This window comes from Equus quagga, chromosome 9 (genome assembly GCF_021613505.1).
Source record: "Equus quagga isolate Etosha38 chromosome 9, UCLA_HA_Equagga_1.0, whole genome shotgun sequence".
NCBI classification, from domain to species: Eukaryota; Metazoa; Chordata; class Mammalia; order Perissodactyla; family Equidae; genus Equus; species Equus quagga.
The window spans coordinates 86,910,653-86,931,401 of record NC_060275.1 but is presented as its reverse complement, the minus strand read 5'-3'; the positions used below and the strand labels follow the sequence as shown (position 1 = coordinate 86,931,401).

The following is a 20,749-nucleotide window of genomic DNA, read 5'->3' as shown; positions in this document are numbered from 1 at the left end:
GATAGTAGCCTCAGCTGATATCTTGATTGGAACCTTGTGAGAGATGGTGAAAACTCAGGTCCCACACCCTGACCCATGGGAACTGTGAAATAATAATATTGTTGTAAGCCACTACATTTTGGGGCACTTTCTTATACAGCCTTAAATAACTAATACATCTTCTAGTCTCAAACTTCTCCTCCCCAACACACACACACCCTTCTCCTAATCTTGGCTTTTAGTAGATAACCTCGTCACTTATTTAATGGAGAAAACAGAACTTTTCAGTTAGATAAGAATTTTCTCAACTTCTTGAAAGTAAATCTATACTCCTAAGAGCATCTAATCCATTAATTCTTTCAGTGATAATAGTAGAGATGTCCTTTGTCCTAAGGCTGATTCATTCACCTATCCTCTCAACTTCATTTTCTCCAGTCTCTTCTTCTCTTGCACAATTAACCCCTTTTCCTGCTGTATTTTTATCTTCTTCCTCTGATGGATCCTTCCTCATCAGCATTTAAATAGCTTAAGTCTCTACCATCCTAAAACACAAAAACCAAAACTGGCTTGACCCATCACCCTCTACAGGTACTCCTTTCTCTCCTCTCTCATTTTTAATGAGAGTTCTATCATTGTCATCTCAATTTCTTTTCCTAATTACTCCTAAACCTACTTGGATATGGACTTCTCACCCCGACACACACACCTCCCACAGAACTTAACTAAAACTGTTCTTGCTAAGGTCTTCTACTATAGACATCTATGATGCTAAATCTAACGGACAATTCCTAATCTTTGCTTAGCTTGCCCATTTGGCAGCATTTGGCATTGCTGAGCACACCCTCTCTTTTGGAACACTGACCTCCTTGATGTCATACTTCTCTTTTTTCCTCCTTTCTCGAGCTGCCATACTGTCCTTGCAGGTTCTTCCTTTCCTACTCAACCCATAAACATTGATACTTCTCAGGGATAAAGTCCTACACCTTCTTCCATTCTGACTCTATAGACCAAGTGTCCAAACTTAAATGCTTTAGGAACAAAGCAAGTAAAAATGAAAGATGCAAGCTGAGTCTAAGACATTTGAGAGTGATTGCGGCTGTGCTGAACTGAATAGCTCAAATCTCATATAGAGAGGGCAGTCTCCATTTGGCTTAATCCAATTGCTGTTGCACAGAAAAGTACCCTTATATACTGGAATTTCCAAAAAACCTATTTCTATGCGCGATTTCTTCATCTTAAAAAATACTGTGAATAATAGTGATGATGATAATATTAAAACACCAATAGTCAATTCAACCTACAAACTGCTAGTCTATCATCCCTGCAGTTTGTCCTTAAATAATCTCACCTATTTCCATGGTTTCAATATCCACTTTATGCTAAAAATTCCCAAAGCTCTAAGGTTAGTTTTCTCCCCTAAGCTCTGTACAGATCCATATATAAAGTGCCTTGTTAACATCATTTCCATTTAGTTGTCTCCTTAAAATTACCCCTGCCCTCCCCATCCTCTCTCCCCAACCAGTTCCTCCAGTTGTATTCCCTATTTTGGTAAACAGTACCAACAATCCACCAGCTCAGGCTGGAAATCTAGGAGCCATCCTTGAGTGTTCTTCTCTCTTGTCATGAATACATCCAACATTATTTATTTAGTACCTATGACATGATTTCCAGTCAATGTTGATTCTATCTGTAGAGTCCATCCGGTTCTCTAATCCCACTTGCCACCATGGTTTCATTTAGATTACTAACCGTCTCCCAACTGGTGTCTACTCCTTGCATCTTCTCCCATTTAATCCATTCTCCATACCAGGGCTAGAATTATGTCTATAAGAAGTAAATCTTACATGTCACATCCTGCTCAACCTTCAAGGCTTCCCTTTGCAATTATAAGAAAATCTAACATCTTTAACACTGTTTTCAAGGCCCCGTGGGTCTGTCCCAGAAACATTCTTTTAGTTCCAGGAATGCTATTATCTTGGTGCCTCTGCATGTGCTGTACCCTTGGCTAAGAACACTCAGACTTCATAATTGCTTTTTATAGGTCACCAACTTTCCTTAACCCACGCATTACCTTGTTCTTCACATCTCATAACACTCCGCAGTCAGCACCCAGTCAATTACCTGTTCAAAATGTCTAACTACTCTATCAGACTAAGATTCATAAGGTAGAAACGACAAATGCCTTGATCACCACTGGACTTCCCAGTCTCTTAAACAGTACCTAGCACAGCGGTGGCTCTCAATAAATGTCTGTTGAAATAATCACATTCACCCTTGCATATAGCTATTTGAATCCTTCCCTTCCCACTCTTTTTCTTTGGAGATGAAAGAATAAGTTAATCTCGACCATCTCATTATCATCAAAAATCATTTTTTCGGATGAACGAATAAATGACCCAGTCACGTGAGGCTGATTATGGGTCACCGGCCTCCTCAAGCGCTGAAGGCTGGGAGTGGAGAGCTGTAGTACTGTAACAGCATCATGTGTAAATAATCAGAGCAGATCCAGGTCCTGAGCCTGGCGAACACGTGCCCCTCGCCGAGCACGGAGAGGGCGGGCACCCGGGAGGAAGATCCCAGGCGGCCGGAACGTGCTCGCGCCCGTGGCCTCCGCAGCCCGCGCCGCGGCCGCCTGGGTCTCGGAGCGAGCGCAGGTGTGCAGGCCGGACCCGAGCAGAGGGAGCGCCCGGGCACTCGCGAGGAAATGGAGAGCGAGGCGCAGTTTAGGGGTAGGGAAAGGTGTGGGGCGAGTTACGCCCTGGCAGGGGACAGCAAGGAAGGAAAGGCTTTGAGGGACGGAGAGGAGAGAGGGAGGATCACGAGCTAGGTAAGGCGGGCCGACCGAGGGCTAGGGAGGGAAGGGGGCGGGGCGGGGCGGAGCCGGAGGAGCCCCGGAATAAAAGCAGAGCAGGAACAGGCTGCGAGTTTATTCAGAGGGCAGGGTCGGAAGTGCTCACACCTGGAGTCAGGCGGGGCGAGAGGAAGGTGGAAGAGCGGTGACTTAGGATCCCCGCCCCCAGCACAGCCAGGCCCTGAACCGGCCCAGTCCCTCCATAGCCTGATTTTCTCCCGGCGCGCGGCCTCGCCCTCGCTGAGCGCCAAATCCCTTGGGTTGGCTCCGCCCCGCCACTAGTGGGAGGCGGGGCCCGGCTCCTCCAGTCTGCGCTGGGTAGGCCTCTGCGTCAGCCGGAGCCCGACGCGGTGACGCAGGACGTCGACGTAAGTGATGCGCAGGCCCGGGCCGCTCCTCCTTCCCTGAGTGAGTGCCGGCCCGGTTGGGGCGGGGGAGAAGAGGGAGGGCGGGGGAGGGAGAGGCGACTCGTCCCGGGAGTCGTTGTGGGCCGCGGGCCGGACCGGGTCCCGGGGCGGCGGGAGCCAGGGCCGGGCAGAGGGCTTGGCGGGCCGTTAGAGAGCCGCTGCGGCAGTCGGGTCCCCTCCCCTGCCGGGCTTGCGCGCCCCGGCGCCCGGAGCCTCCGGCGCTGTGCCCACCCCGCTCCAGCTCGCGTCTCCCGACTCCAATTAGGTCAGGCTCGGAGTCCCGCGGCCGCGGCTCCGGCCCCCAACGCGCGGCGGCCCCCGGCTCGCCTTTCTTTCTCCCTCGCCTTCCTCTCCTCTCGCCTCACCCTCCCCCTTCTGTTCACGTTGCTGGGGTTTTGGTTTTTGTTGTTTTCTCTTTTCGGGGTTTTGTTCTTCAGCCCGAGCTCATGGGTGTACATTATCATGCTCCTCTTTTGTAGAGCAACCCGACGGCCATGGAGGCCGAAGAGACGATGGAATGCCTTCAGGAGTTCCCCGAACATCATAAAATGATCCTGGACCGATTGAATGAACAGAGAGAGCAGGACCGGTTTACTGACATCACCCTTATTGTCGACGGTGGGTAGGGTGGTGGGCAGAGGAGCGAATTTGTGGCTTCGATTCTTACCTCCCCTGCCTCCACCTGCCTTTTTTACCCGCCCTCTGTGGACTCCCCATCAGAAGCCTGAGGAGGGTGTGCGCTGGGACCCGAGGGCGCTTGTCACTGTTCACTCACATAGACCATGCTGTGGGAGGCTGGTTGGCCAGTCACGCTTTCAGCATAAGCATCGCATTTTAACTTCTTGCAGCCTTTTGAGTTTTCCCATTGCACACTTGAGTGCAAGATGATGGTGTGGGGGTGGGGAGGATGTCTCTAAATGTTTGGTTAATAGCCGTCTATTGATAAGCTGCTTTGAGGAGTGTCTCACAGGAGTCATTTGGGAAGTGCTGATTCTTCCTGGTTTCTCAGATGGTCTGGGAGGGAGAATGTGAGAGATTCCTTTGCAGCACTGGTACCCACTTTGGGAACTCTCAAAATCAAATGGGGTCTTTACCAGTCTTAGGAGGCAAACCCAGCTTGGGTATCTTTTCGATTTAGTAAAAATAGGCCTCTCAAAGCAAGCTGTTCTTCTTATACGGCTGCTGTAGATTGAGCTTCTAAATATTAGGCATTTAAAAATGTTTCCCGTAGCAAATATATCCAGCTTCCTGTTTGTTCTATGGCTTTTTCTTCTCTCTTTCCAAACGATGTGTAACCTTTTGGGTTGTGTTTATATTTAGCATTTTCAACTGAATAGGATATGCCTTTCACTCTTTAATTAAGTGGTAGGAGGCTCTTTACCTCCTGAAGTCTTGTAAACTGGCGTTTATAAAACGGACCTAATGATGTCTTTGAGGTAAAGATCGGACTTCCTGTCTAATTAAGATTAAAATTTGTTGAGAGCTGCCAAGAATATTCTGACTTGAGTTCAGTAATTTATATAGTTTTATAATTATGTTATGAAGAAAGATCTATTTTACTTTATGTAATTTTGTAATTTGTTGTTTTGTGTTTGATTTTTGTGACTATGTATGATTTTGTTTTCTTTTTTTATCTAGGACACCATTTTAAGGCCCACAAGGCTGTTTTGGCTGCTTGCAGTAAGTTCTTCTACAAATTCTTTCAGGAGTTTACTCAGGAACCTTTGGTGGAGATAGAAGGTACATGCTTGTTTTAACCTAGCAAATGTAATTGATGAAAAAGTTTTAGACAATTAATTTAACAAGATATCATGGGAAACAGGCATCAGTGGTTCCTGTTAGGTGACTTGATAAATTGTTCTTTTGACACCTGAGAATTCTTACTTTTAGTAAAGTGCTTGGTAAAATGATCTGCCAGGAAAAACTCTTACTTTAGATGGTAGATGTTGGTCTCTTAAAGGAGTCTTTTCCACTGCTAAAACCAGTGGTCACTGTCTTTTGAAAACATGTATTAAAAGTGAATTCCCATCTTTGTTCAGTGGGCTTAGGGTTCAGACTGGCCGGAATGCTGCAGGTTACAGTAGAGGCATCTGTTCCAGCAGAGGTACAGATGATGTGCACAGTGTGAAGTGGGCTGCCATAATATGGAAAAGGCTAGGACAGATGGACTTAAGTAGCATTCAGAAGAAGTTCTAGTGGCTATAGAAGGTCTGGGATGGAAGGGGTCATCCAGTAGATGTTGCCTTAAAGTAGAAAGTGATTTCTGTACTTGCTTGACTTCTGTAATAATCGCCCACCAAGTGCCAGGTATTGTGCTCTGTATAGTTTATGTGCATTTTCTGAGGTTTATAGCAGTTGTTTAAAGTAAATGGTATTATTTCCAGTCTATACGTCAGGGAACAAACAGACCCCAAAAGGTAACTTGCCCACGATTGCCCAGCTAGCAGGAGATTTAGTTTGTGCTATTAGTTACCATGCTTTTGTCTTCTGCTACTACAATATCCAGCATTCCCATCCAAAACTGTAGAAAATAAGTCAGCTTGCCCACATAAATACAGAATTTTAGCTCCTTTCAGGGTTCTTGAGTTTTGGTTTTGTGTCTCTTTAACTGTGTATATATTCTCTGTTATGGATGGGTTGCCTGGAAACACTATTCCCTTGGAAAAATTTGGTGCCTTGGGGAGTAAAGAAAACATAAAGAGTTAAGAACATCGTTTTTTGGGTTCATTTCAGTTTATCTCTCATTCTAGCTACATCCATAGATAGTTTATCTTTTGATTATCTGTGATAGAGCACAGACATAATGGAAATGCACAAAGCTTACTAAAGTGAGAGTCTAGCTGCTTAGATGGTATTGGTTTCTGTTACAAGGCAAGATTTCATTCATTTATTCACCTGAGGTACTGTGTGATCCCAGGCAGGTTACTTTACCTTAATTGTGTATTTGCCTCCTCATCTGAAAAGTGGGTTTATAGGCTTGTAGTGCTTAATTGAAATAACATATGCAGATTGCTTGGCAGTGTTTGGTGCATTGTCAAAGCTTAATAAATTGGTGCTATTTATCAAGCTGTATACCTATTATATATTATATACTGTGCTAGACCCAGGAAATGAAGAGTTGATGAATAAGACAGCCCTTAGAGAATTTGCAGATTTAATCATGCGTAAGCAACAAGTAAAGAAGTGAGTGAACAAAAGTGTTGCAGGGACTTTTATTGTGGAATGGTGTCACTGAGGAGGGAGTATGAGTGGCTTAGTCTACCTTAGAGAGAGAGGAAAGATTTCAAAGAGGAGTTGACTTCTGAGCAGAATCTTAAATAGTCAAAAATAAGCGGCCCAGGCTAGGCTATGCATTGCGGTGGAGCAAGGAGTACTAAACTACCTGGAGAAGTAGAGTCTTCTCTTCTGGAGACTAATGACCTGGGGATTGTGTCTTGTACCTCTCAGTACCTCTAACATGCCATGTACATTGTAGTACAGCACACACAAGCCTGCAGTATTTAAACCATAGACAGATAAGAAAGTAAAATGTAAGGACACTGTTTTGTTGTTTGGCAGATTCACGTTTAAAGAATCAATTTGGCTCAATGTCGTCTTAGGCCCTCAACTTTGGGATTGTCTTTGGGTTTGCTGTACTGTCTGGCCGGGTCACCTGGCTGTAGAAAAACCCTGGGCATGTAATTAGAAAACCTGAGTTGTAGTCTTGGCTCTACTGTTTGTCAGTTGTGTAACCTTGGGCATCTTGGCTTCCTTTTTTTGTTTTTTGTTTTTTGTGTTTTTTTTGAGGAAGATTAGCCCTGAGCTAACTACTGCCAGTCCTCCTCTTTTTGCTGAGGAAGCCTGGCCCTGATCTAACATCCATGCCCATCTTTCTCTGCTTTATATGTGGGATACCTACTACAGCATGGCGTGCCAAGCGGTACCATGTCCGCACCAGGGATCCGAACCGGTGAACCCTGGGCCACTGAGAAGCGGAAGGTGTGAACTTAACCGCTGTGCCACTGGGCCGGCCCTGGCTTCCTTTTTTTTAATCTGTAAAATATGTCAAGTAATTTTGGATTATGGCATGGACATTTTGAACATTATCACATTCTGCATGCTGTTAATTTCCTCTGGAGAATGCTTTTGTTTTGATTTTGATTTGTTTTGTTTAGCAGGCAATCAACCTGGTTAGGTTCAGACTGCCTTATTTGGGCTGTGGATCCAATTCCAATTTAGTTTTCCAAACCTTTGTTGTGTTGTTTAGGTCCTAGGTGTGCTGACCTGGGTGGTAGTCCGGGCCGTAGTGCGGTTCTTAGAGCCTTCACTGTGCTGCCTCAGGTCAGTTCCACACGTGTGCAGCTCGACGCTTAGCTCAAGACTGCATACACAGATTTGGAGGATCTTTCTCCAGCTCCCTCTTCTGATTTCCTTTGCATGTTACCTGCCAGGGGCTCCTTTTCCTGGTCCTCTGGCTAGAAAACTAGGGTTTTAGCCTCCTTGTGCTGTCATATATTTCCCACAGTGTGATCCATTTCATGGACAAAGAGGTGAGAGAAAAGGGAAAAAAAATTAGAATTCTCTCCAGGCTCTTCAGATCATACTTTCTTTCCTAGTTCTCTGTCAGAGAGAACTACTTTCTCCTAGAGTTTAGTTATGCAGCATCAGAACTGGGGCTAGCCGTGAGGCAGGGCTGAGAGAGAGGAATAAAAACAATTTTCCTTCACACTCCCCCCCCACCCCGCCCTGCCGTTCCATCCCTTTTCCTGGTTCTCTAGCCAGAAAGAGTTTGTCTTGGAGCGTTTTCTGTCTGCACCTGCTATACAGTTATGGGATTTGGGCTGTCCTCAAGTCTAAGCTGGGATATGTGGGAGGAAAAATTAAAACCAGAAAACTCACTGCTGTTTTTGACTTCTCTCCCCAGTCTGCTTGCTTTTATTTATTTTTTCAGAGTCCTTGTATATTAGCTTTATGTATTCTGTGCAGGATTTTTAGTTGTAATCAGTGAACAAGATAGGGTGGAGTAGGCTTTCTCCATCTTAGCTAGTCTGGAATCCCATCTGTAAAATATGAATAATGACCTGTAGCAATGGTCCTCATCCTTAGCTGCACATTAGAAACACCAGGGGAGCTTTTACAAGTACCAGTGCCCAGGCTGTGTCTCCAGATCAATTAAATCAGTATTTAGGGGGTGGGATCCAAGCATCTGTGTTTGAAAATTCTCTAGGTCCTTGTTGTTCAAGGTGTGATCTGAGGACCAGTGAAGCAGGGGCATCACCTGGGAGCTTGTTAGAAATGTAGACTCTCAGGCTCCACCCTAGGCCTGCTGAACCAGAACAAGATCCTCAGATGACTCCCGTGTGTAGCAAAGTTGGGGCAGCACTGCGCTAGGACAATTCCAATATCCAGCCAGTTTTGAGAACCACTGCCTTATAGTATTTTGTAAAAGCACATGACAAGTATTTAAAATAAATGTAAGTTGTAATATGTTCTGTGACTATAAGCTGTCATTGGATGCAAGCTAAGCTCTTCCCTGTTTTCTAGGTCCCTGGTGAAGTAAGTTACCTTTGATTAGAACCACAGGTTCACCTTTGGCTTCAAATCAAAATTGTAAAGCCAGCTGCATCCTAGCTCAGCTTTGTGACTTGGATTCACACCACATAAAATCTTCAATGCACATTCATTCTCTTGTTCAGAACACACAGCCTTCTTATAACCTGAACCTCCAATTTTCTAAATCCATTCCTTCTCTACTCCTCCTGAAACCACAGATCCATAAACACATAGTTTCTCTCTAATAGCATCTCTACCATCATGTCCAAAATTTTAGCTCCTACTATCAAGGACAAAACATCCAAGTACACGTTCATACATTCTTTTTGAGTAGGAGTTTTCCACCAATTGGGGCAATTTCCTAAGACTAGAGAGATTCCAGAATGCTGCCCCCTTTTGCTTCTTCCTAAGAAAAAAGATGACTCAGGATAAAATGTTCATATTAACATTTTGCTTAGATACTTGCCTAGAAAAATTGTATTCTCCTGCACGCTTCCATTATGAAAGGAGTAAGGGCTTGATGTGAAAATGGGCTGAGATTTCAAAGTTACCAAACTAATCCTGATAGAGAATAAAATATTTTTGCAACTGTACATCTAACACCACTTTCCTTACCTCGACAGGTGCTATCGATTTGGTTCATGTAAGCTAATTAGTTGGGTCACTGGTTTATTCCTAGGACCAGTGTTGGACTGGCCACATAAGAAGCACCTAGGTGCTTATAAAAACAGTTCCCTGTCCTAGTTTTGATTCTAGAGATTGGGGACCCATGCTTTTATTATGTCCACAGGTGATTCTGATGAACCAAGTCTGGGAAGTAAGTCCACACAATTCCTTATTCAAATCCTTGGAGGCCAGCTGTTTCTTGAAATTACGAATTTTTAGAATTTTCTAAAGATAATGCAGTACGTATATTAGATAATACTCCCTGTGGAGTCTAGGGCAACATCCTGTAACCAAATAATATTTCGGCAGCATAGCATATTAATATTTACTGTGAGTAGTGTGAGGACTAAAATAGCCTCATGTCAGTTCACATCAAATTTTGCTGCCAAATTTATGGGAAAACTTCTGGTTTTAAGAGATTTGAGGGACTTTGGAATTCTAAATAAAAGAGTATGGGCCTGTCGTGAATGAGAGACCATGAGTATTCAAACTCTTTCCTGCCATCATCTTATTTAAAAATCTTTATCGTGGACTTTGGAGTTGGGCCATCTGAGTTGGACCCTAGTTTTATCATTTAATAACTGTGTGACTTTGACAAGTTATTTAACATCTCTGTCTCAATTTCCTCATCTGTAAAATGGGGATTATAATAGTACGTCATAGAGTTGTTAGGATTAAATGAGTTAAGTAACTGGAAAATGTTTTAGAGTTGTGTCATACATATACTAAGCTTTATATAGGTGTGTTTGATTAAAAATTAACATCTCATTCCACTTCAGGAAAAATTTACTCATTGTTTTTAGAAAGGACTTTTGTACTTTTAAACTTTTGGTCAAAACTTCTTAAAAAAAAAAGCAAACAGCGAAATCTAGTTTTCTGTCCCTCAGACTACTTGTATAATAAAGAATAATGTGCTCAAAAGACAACCAGGAGAAAAAATATTTAGGGGACCCAAATAAAATTAGCCTTCAGTACATCCAATTATTTTTAGTTTGCTTGTTTGGTAGCGTGTAATTTGATCATATCGCATTATATTTTGTGGTATTTCTCAATATTCAGATTATTTTCAGACATTTTGAAGATGGGTCTACTGAGGCTCAATGGTTCTGATTTGCCCACAATCAAATAGGTCATGGAAAGCTGGGACTAAAACTTGAAAGTTCTGACTTGCTGAGTATCTTTTTTTCCACAAACCGAGGATGGTGGATATTCCATCAGTATTCTTACTGGTGTCTGAAATGCCACATTCAGGTGTGTAAAGTGAGAATAACATAAAAATATTTTTGTATTTGCAGTTGTGCATATTGTGTGCAGTTTGGACTTGGTCATTTCTTAGCATTAAAAATTTGTGTTAAAAGTGTTTTTCTTGCAGCCAGCCTGGTGGCACAGTGGTTAAGTTCGCATGCTCTGCTTTGGTGGCCTGGGGTTCATAGGTTTGGATCCTGGGGGCAGACCTAGCACTGCTTGTCAAGCCACACTGTGGCAGCATCCCACATAAAATAGAGGAAGATTGGCACAGATGTTAGCTCAGGGCCAATTTTCCTCACCAAAAAAGAAAAAAAAAGATATTTTTCTCTTTGTTCTCATCAGTAGTTTTTTGTAGCCTTACGTTAACAGACTGAAACAATAATATACAACATTGAAGGGCACAAAGAAAGAAGAGTATCATTTTGGGCCAAAATTTAAACACAAGACTTGAAAGGTTAGAATCATGGAAACTTACTTTTGGAAGTGACTTTAGCCTTTATTGATTTATTCCTACTTCGTGTGCCTGGATTTTAGGAAACATTGTGTCATGTACTGTGAGGTGAGTGAACAGAGACAAAATAACTTCTGTCAAGTAACTTACAGTCAAGAGGTGTCCGTGAATTGTTACCACAACAGGTACACAGTTCAGCCTGGGGGAAGGATTAAAGATATGGCATTAGAATTAGGCCTTCAAGGGTGGTAGGATTTGTACAGTCAGAGACAAAGTAATTCCTAAGGCAAGGAAGATCTTAGAAAATGAAAAGTTTATTTGAAGATTAGTATGTAGCGTGGGTTTGATATAGTTCAAAATTTGGAAGGGAAAATTAGTTTAATATAGTTTAAAATTTGGAAGTGGTAAGTAGGAAAATAATGTGAAGGACCTTGAAATAAAGGCAGAGTGATACTGAACTTTATTTGCTAAGCTATGGGAAGCCATTGAAGATTTTGGAACTGAGCTGACGCAGAGCACCCTGGGGGGAGACATAGCATATCTGACGTGTAGCGGTTAGCCAGCTCATGTATTTTAGCGATAGATTTTACTGCTCTGTAAGAGCCTGAAGAAATCTTTAGGGAAGATCTTAAAGTATTTTTGCTAGTTATTGCTGGAACTTGGCTACAATGTTACTTTACTCTTAATGAGAATTCTGCCAGGAAATAATCTTCAGAAATGACAAATACTAATCAAATTCGAAACACTGGGCTTCTTTTTCTTTGCTAAATGTTATAAGATTTAAATCAACGTTAATACATGCTAATGCACATCTTTTTTACAGGTGTCAGTAAAATGGCCTTTCGTCATTTAATTGAGTTCACATATACAGCAAAATTAATGATACAAGGAGAAGAAGAAGCTAATGATGTATGGAAAGCAGCAGAGTTTCTACAAATGCTAGAAGCTATCAAAGCCCTTGAAGTCAGGTAATCACTTATTCCTTTAATGAGGCGCAGATAGTTATATTCCGTCATGTTCACTCTGTTAGTCAAGAATTTGTGTGTCATGCCCTAAAGAACTGATGTTTTGATATTAAGACTATTTAAGGATCTGTAAAATTCTTCTGGGTATCGATTGTTCTTTCCCTCACACTTGATTTCTTGTCCTTATGTAAAAACTGTGTTAAGATTTACTAAAATAGCATCTTTTGTATATAATGAAATAAGGAGGACTAGGCAACTTTTAAGGAGTTCTCTGGGTCCCTGTAACCTGTTTTCTTGGGTTCAAATTGTTAATTATTTGTACCATGCCTTACTGTGAAAAGGGCTTGGCTTACAAAGATTAACATAGTACTACTTAGAAATGTGAGGAAATTGATGAAGATAAAATTAATAGGCCAGGTAAGGGTGATAGTGGAATTAGAAATATGGTAGCCAAAATGCATTCCATTTAATTCTATATACATACTAGATGGGCTAAATCTTGCTCTGAGTTCTGAAGCACCAAGTGCAAAGAAAAAGGAAAAAGAATACTCAGTTACATTATTCATGGTTATAAGATGAGAACAAATCAATTACTTAGGAGCCATTCCTATGCAGTTAAAACATAAAATTTCTCAAAGAAGGTATTTAAAAAAGCATTAAATGATGTAGTGAGTGAAGATGTCAACATCTTACATCATGAATAGTGGCAATGTAATAAAGTGTAATATAGTGACTAAGAACAAGAACTCTGGAGTCAGGCTGCCTGGGTAATAACGCAGCTCTACCACTGTGTGGCATTAGTGAAGTTACTCAACCTCCTGTCAGCAGCTCAGTTTCCTTATCTGTCAAATGAGGATAATGTACTCTTGTGTGTAGGATTATTTGTGAGGGTTAAATGAATGAATGTATGTAGAGTGCTTAGCTTATGTCTGGCACGGAGGACTGTAAATGTGAACTGCTATTATTATTATTTCCTGCCTCTGTTTCTTATGATCCTCAATGTAGGTCATTGTCATAAAACTGAAGTACCATTTGGTAGAATCATTTTCACATGGGACAGAATGATTTAATCCAACTTACTGGTGTGGTTCAGTCAAAAGATATAATTTAGAATAACTCTAAGAACTAATTGAACTGTAATCATCCATAAATACATTTCTCCTAATGAGCTTTTAATTAGTTTGATGACAGAGTTCAAGATTAAACTTTTCTGACAAGAACTTGGTGTGTTTATATTATTTGATGCCTGGTGCCGGGCATGTAGAAGTGCAGTAGGCATTTGTGAATGGATGGATGGGTGCATGCCAGTTAAAACCAGATCAGTGCTGTCCTGCCGAGAGAGGAGACATGGGTAGCAAAATAGAGGTGTGTTGAGGATTTATACCTGATTGGGTCATACCTTCTCCAAAATGGAGGTAGACTAAGGGAAATATATATGGATGGGGCATTATCAGATTTGTGGTTAAATCCTGCATGAGAACCTTCTGAAAAAATGTTCTGTCTGTGAGGTTCTTTGCTGGTAGTATCTCACTATGAGGAAAGTCCTTGGCAACGGAACAGTAGAACATATTCCATGACAGTGGCGTAGGTTGAATTTGAGAGGCATTTAATTGAGTTCTTGTGTATGGTCATTGGGAGATGAAGGTGAGAACAAGTGGGCACAGCTGCTTTCCCAGGCCTATTTAGAATCTTTTAGGGGCTGGCCCCCAGCCAAGTGATTAAGTTCACAAGCTCTGCTTTGGCGGCCCAGTGTTTCGCTGGTTCGGATCCTGGGTGTGGACATGGCACTGCTCATCAAGCCATGCTGAGGTGGCATCCCACATGCCACAACTAGAAGGGCGCACAACTAAAAATATACAACTATGTACCAGGGGGCTTTGGGGAGAAAAGGGAAAAATAAAATCTTTTAAGAATCTTTTATATTTATTATGATAAGGCTAGGATCCTTGTAGTAATTACAACCATCAGTGCTTTTCAGTATACATACAGTAACATGTTGAATTATTTCTTGAACCAGTCAGACAGACAGTATACTCTGAAGAGTTCTCTGAAAACAAGACAGCAGTATTACATGTTGGCTATTTATGATAATACAATTTATGAATAAAAATTTAAATTGACTGGTTAAGGTAACTGTATTGAGAAGATTATTCTATAACTATCTTAAGGTGAATAAGGTGCTTTTCTCACATTTGCAGTATGCAGGTCCTTTTGGAATATAGTGTATTTGATTGACACTGAAAAAATACTTGGAATTTATTTTGCTTTGCTGGAATTGCATTGTTTATTTAAAACTGTGAGAAGATTCCTGTTATTAGGAAAGAACAATTGCCTTATAGATTTTTCCTCCCCAGCCTATTGAGGTGTAATTTACATATAATACAATTCACCCATTTTAGTGTAGAGTTTGAATTTTGGTAATTGTATACAATGGTGTAACCACTACCACAATCAAGACACAGGAACATTCCCATCACCCTAAGTTTTCTCATGACTCTCTCAACCCTGATCCCCAGCCTCAGGCAACCACTGATCTGATTTTTATCACCGTAGTTTTATCTTATTTAGAGTGTCTTATAAATGGACTCCTACAACGTGTAGTATTTTGTGTTTGACTTTTTTCACTTAGCGTTGTGTTTTAGAGATTGGTGTTGGTAGGTATTACTACTACATTCCTTTTGATTGCTGAGTAGTATTCCATTGTGTGGATACCATCTGTTGATGGACGTTTAGGTTGTTTCCAGTTTTTGGCTATTTCAAATCAAATGGCTGTGAATATTTGTATACAGGTCTTTGGACATGTGCTTTCATTTCTCTCAGTAAATACCTAGTAATGGAATACTTGGGTTGTATGGTAGATGTGTTTAATTTTTTTAAGAAACTGCCAAACTGTTTTCCAAGGTGGTGTGCCATTTTACATTCCAACCTGCAGTATATGAGAGTCCCAACTGCTCCACAGCCTAGCTAGTACTTGGTATGATCAGGCTTTTTCATTTTAGCCGTGCTGGTAGGTATATAAAGGTTTTAATTTGCATTTCCATAATGACTAATAATGTTGAAAATTTTTTCATGAGCTTTTTTTGCCGTCTGTTTATCTTCTTTGGTGAAGTGTCTGTCCAGATCTTTTGCCCATTTTTAAAATTGAGTTATTGTCAAGAACTGTGAAAGGTCTGAGATTTTATCCTATTTGTAAGCTAATAAGTTGGCCTGCCACGGTTTTAGGGATCCTGGCAGAGGATATGAGACTCCTGAGTCTGTGAGAAAGGACTTTATTTCTCTCACAGCGTAAGAAGCAGCATGAGCTTCATGTTCATATCAGTTTTTCTTCCTATGCCAGGTTCCGCAAGGGTGACACTGTGGCCTAGGTGTGTGCTGTGCTCACAGTGGTTTGCATCACTGTTGAGGAACGCTGAGCTTTAGGAAACCCAAATCTTTTATAATAAGCTACAAGCAAACCTGCCTGACCTTTGCCCCAGAGGGGCCATTATCTTTATTATACTGGACAATAAATGAACCTATCCTCCAGTCAGGAGGAAGACAGTCTTTGAAGGCTATTTGCTATACGAACAACCTTGAAGAGATAGTCCAGAACAAAAGACGATCGGTGTCTTTGTGTACAAGCAACGCAGAAGCATGAGCAATCCATGGAGAGCTCCATGGAGAAACAATATCCTTGTTTCTATATTATTTTAGCTTCTAGTGAGTTTTCCCACGAGTGTTCCCACACTGTGTGACCACTCTGATTACTCTGAGTGATAGGGACTGGGACCTAATCTGTTCAGTTTTTCTCACACTGGATTTAATTAAGGCAACTATCAACAGAACTCCAAGCAGCAGGATATGGCCACCCTACAGTGCTGAGCTTAACCACACACCCACCCTCCTAAGGTGTGGAACTCCACCAGTGAACAAATCCATAGAAAGCCAGGTGGCTTTATCCTTTAGTTTCTGTACTGACTTTTCCACTTAGCCCTAAGCATTAATCTAAGTATTGCAAAATGTTGTAGCAGTTGCACAGTCTCTGCATTGGCCCACAGGGAGGAAGTCAAGGGTAAATCTATCTTCCATGATAACCATGGCCAGTGATTTGAGGCTGATATGAGTGCCTTCCAGAGCCCAAGTGGTGTCATTGATCACATCGGCTTAAGTTGGGCACAAGTTTTGTACCACCTTTTTGTATGGGTGACTCCCATTGTGGGGAAAACTGCGCATAGGACACAGATAAATAGCAAATTAGTTATTGCTTTAGGATGCTCCCCCAAGTAACCAAGTGTAGCCTTGTTTTGGAGAGATCTCTACAGTCATCTGAGAACTAAACTGATCTACCAGTGGTATTTCCTTAAACACTGGGTGGTCTCTTCTGCCCACTGTGCAAGTCATCATATTTTAGGAGGGAAGGAAGTACCTGGCTTCCACATAAGAAGTACAGTCCCAGGGGCACGTAGGTGCTTTGGAGAGAAAGTATTGTTTACAATTGTTTGTGTTTGCAAAGTGAGACCTTCATCAGTCAGTGGCACAGGTTGACATTGCCTCCAATGTGGCCTCCCCCTTTCCCAGTTCAGTTAGAATGATTGAGCCTAGTCTTTGTTTTTGGAGGGACTGTCTGCGGGCAGTTCAGTCTGTCCTGTTTGTCGTGAGCACCTGAGTGCCAGCTGAGTGGCAATCATCCAGCTCATGAACTGAGCCTCACCTTTGGGAATGGTAGTGGGACAAACATATGGTGTTTTGCATGGGACATGCAGAAGCTTGGCCATCCCCTGCTGTTTCCAAAAGACTTTTTGGTAGAATTAAGGGGATGATGATCAAATTGTGGTCAGAGCCACCTAGCAGGAGATGACAGAACCAGCAGTCAATTTAAAGTTGTTGTAACAGTTGAGGAGAGCTGCATCAGAGCGTTTTCCTACCCGAGGAAGGTGCTAGGGCTGGTTTTGAAGGGCAAAAAGATCATTAATGTCCCTTTTTCCCCCATACCTCCTGGAGTCTAAGATGTTCTCTCACCACGTGCCAGGGTTGTTGCTCTCCTTCCACCTCCACAGAATCAGTGTGTCCCATTATAGTATATAGTATAGTAGCTATAACTTCACCTCTTTTCCAGTCATCCCCTCCTCTTACTGAGACCTTTCATCCAAAGTGGTCAGAGGCAAGGGCATTTTATAAAACTTAGAGACCCATTATGGCTCACAAGGGCCACTGTCACTGTTCTTGGCAAGCAGACTATTCAACCATGCAGTCATTATTCTTAGAATCTAAGATGATGTCGAGTCAGCAAGAGAATCCAGATAGCTGAACTAAATTTCAGTTTGAATCTGCTAGGCCCACTTTTAATCAGCTGTCACCTGGAGGAGGTACCAACCAGGCTGTCCCAGGGTTGCCATTAGGGGGCAAGAAAAGGATCATGTCTTAAGAATGGTCACGGCAGAATCCTAAATTTCCAATTAGGTTTATATAACTTCCTACCCCTTTTGTCTTGATCCTTACCCAGGGAGCAGCTGAGAAGAGATGATCCCTTTCTGGGGACAGCTGAGTTCGATGACCAAACTGCCTTACTCAGATTTTTGGACAAGGAGGAGTTGAGGGAAGTAGAGTCAGAAATCTTTTGAGTCAATGTTTGAGGAGGCTGTTGGAACGCTCTACAATGTCAGTATCTGGATGGTAGGGAGCTTGAAAGGTCCATCAGCACCTTGACTATCAGCCAATTATTGTAGCTTTTGGCACACCATTATTGCACAGCAGGTGGTCCAGAAAGCTAAACATATGACACAGATTAGTCTCAAGGGCCACGTGGTGCGACCAGAACCAGCTGATCAGACTGGAACAGCAACAGTGTAACCTGAAAAAAATGTCTTCAGTGGTGAGGTACCACTGATAGCCCTGAGATGGAGTCAAAGGTCCAGTGTAGTCAGTCTGCGAGGAACAGTTGGAGACAACACCCTGTGCCATGTTGCCTCCTTCACCATGAGATAAACAGGCCAACTTTTGGCAGGTGTTACAAGTCTAGCATGCATTGGCAGCTTCTACATCAAAAATATAGGGTCTTTTACTTTCTGCTCAGTCTGTGATAGTGAATGTGTCACCACGTCCAGAATGTTGGATCTGGGTGTCCATGATGGAAGTCTGGGCAGTGCAGGCTTGATTCTAGTTGGTGTCATTGGTTTCATTACCATGGGCCTCTAAATCAATGATCCAGACAATTTGATCAACAGCTGTTACTTGTTTCTCCAGTTGTGATTCCAAAGATGGGTGTCTTTAATCTTCCAGGATTTTCAAGTCTTCCAAACATCTAGGCCATTGGCAACAGCCCAAGAGTCAGTAAAAATATAACAGGGTTTATTGTGGAAAATGTCCAGAGTTACGAAGACAGCCTTAAGTCCTGCCTTCTGAGCAGAGCAACCACATCCACTTTTGGTTTTGCAGAGTTGGTGGTAAGACTGAGCTCTACAGCAGCCCAGTGAACACCATCGGCCTTCAGCTTAGCCAAATCATCAGTGATCAAAGACTCCATTGATATAGTGGCTTTCTTTGGCCAACAGAGTGGAGGAGCTACCACTTTTTCACGTAAAGCCAAGAGGCCAACTGCTTTCTTGACTATACTATTTCTGTTTGACGAGTGAGACTTATTGGGCACTTCTTACCTTGCTAATCATGAAGTCTTAGTTGACACATTCCCAAGTGGTAACATCAGGCTAGAGAGCCTCAAAGCCTCCAGGGATCAGGTGTCAGTTGCAACAAGAGCCTAACATCAAGCTAATCCTTACTTGTCAAAGGGAATATACCTTGTAGCCATGTCAGGGAATTGACAAGTCCAAAACCCAAGGAGTACCTTTGGGCGGAGGCTGCCTCCCTTTGCTAGAAGCTGTAATCTGCAAAAGCATCAGTCTCAGACTTGTAGCTCAAAGGGGTCATTAAGGTGGTAGGGCTCCAAAGGTAGGCAACATGCCACAGTTTAATGGACAACTTCCAATGCAGCCTGTTGGTTGGAGCCCCACTTAAAAGATTCTGATTTGCAGATTACCTGCTGTAAAGAAGAAAGTAGAATGCCTAAGTGAGGCATGTGCTGTCTCCAGTACCCAAAAGGTCCAGTAAGATGCTGGGCCTCATTTTTGGTGGGAGGAGGGAGGAGGTGAAGAAACAGTAGTTTTTCTTTTACTGCTGGAGGAATAGAGCCTTGTGAATCCACCTGCATGGTCCCAAGAAACTTGAATTTTGTTGGGGTTTATCAGCAACCCCTGCTGGTGGAGGTGTGGTAACACTGCAGTCACGGCCCTTGAGACTGAGACTTTTGGCTTGCCAGTCAACAGGACATCATCAATATAGCGTAAACTTTAGACATAATGAGATAGAGACACGAGCTAAATCCTGACCCAGCTACTGGTGGCAAATGTCAGGGGGATTTGTTTCAGTAGCTCTCCTCTACCTGTGGCTCTTCCCAATTGGGATGATTCATCTCTGCTGCTTATGGGATGGGGAAGTATAAGTCCCATAGCAATTCCTTCTGTACATCCAGATGTCAAAGCAGTAATAGTACATAGAATCAGCCCCACCCACAGAGTCAAGACAGCCTCCCTTTCCTACTATGTACCTTGCCCAGACCCCATCAGTTGAACGAGTGCCTCCTCTCCCCATAGTGGGATGGTGAGTTGGACACCTGAATGTAACGGAGTCATGGAAGTTTGCATCCTTCCCATTCCTGAGTTTCTTTGAGTGTACTTGGACGGGTAGATAGTCTTCATTGTATACCCTTGGGAACAGGGAGACCTCACCTCTACCTCTAATTATCTTTCTCCAAGCAGGTGAAGTCAAGGTAGAGGAGAAGGGAAGGTAGAAGAGGAAGAGATGTGAAGGGAGAAAGTGACTGTGTCAGTGAGCAAGGCACATTTACTTTTGGTTTCAAACAGCACGAGAGTTACGTGTGCCCAACTAAACAAACCTCCAGTGTTTTGAGCCCACCCAAAGCCCTCTACCAGGCAGCAAGGCTTACATTACTGACACCATCTGTTTCACTGGGGACCTCTTGATTTAACAGCCTCATTCACATTGCTTTCTAGTTGGTGCCACGAGGTTTATGCCTTTTGGCTGACTTAGACTTACCTTGCACAGTGGTGGCTTTTTTTTTTTTTTTTTAATTGTGCCTTAATCCTCGACATTTGCTTCCCCATTGTCATGATAACATCTCTAATGCTTTTCACTGGTTTAACATAAAGGTTGGAGGGGTCTTCAACAGGTCCGACTACAAGAATTCATATTGTTTTGGATTCTTTTCTCATTCCCAAAGTGACTCAGCATTTTAAACCCAGTTGGGCAGGAAGACTTACTAGTCAATGTTTCATCATAAGAGTTTGTCTCAGAGAAATCTCCCCAAGAGCACCAAAGCACCATTATGGCAGCCAGGACCCACTACAAAAAAACTCAGACCTTTTACAGTCATTTCCAGCTGGATCTAAGGTAGACATGACAGACTGCAGGAGGGACTGAGCCCTGAGATGTGGCCTAGATGTTGCCATTCTTAACAAACATTATGCTGCCTCCTCATTTCCATATGGACCAGCCACAGTTCTAATGTCTCAACTGGTTGCTGTTAGTAGCAGTTGCAGATTTTCTTATCAAACTTGATTTAGGTGCATGTCGCAGTAACTTGTCTGTAAAGTGGTGA

General features: G+C 42.6%; 1 protein-coding gene across 6 annotated transcripts in view; it reads left to right on the top strand.

Moving 5' to 3' along the window:
* The first annotated feature begins 2,621 nt into the window (after positions 1-2,621).
* ZNF131 (zinc finger protein 131) overlaps positions 2,622-20,749 on the top strand; it is a 30,322-nt gene continuing 12,194 nt past the window's right edge. For 2 of the 6 annotated variants that reach the window (XM_046672121.1, XM_046672116.1), the window contains exons 1-4: positions 3,293-3,502; positions 3,717-3,855; positions 4,876-4,977; positions 11,958-12,102. In XM_046672121.1, the coding sequence (XP_046528077.1) occupies positions 3,732-3,855; positions 4,876-4,977; positions 11,958-12,102 (371 nt within the window). In that variant the 5' untranslated portion in view covers positions 3,293-3,502; positions 3,717-3,731. Of the gene's footprint in view, positions 2,807-2,915; positions 3,239-3,292; positions 3,503-3,716; positions 3,856-4,875; positions 4,978-10,564; positions 10,687-11,957; positions 12,103-20,749 lie in introns of those variants that run through there. The other 4 variants (XM_046672119.1, XM_046672117.1, XM_046672120.1 and 1 more) reach the window with 4 other exon arrangements.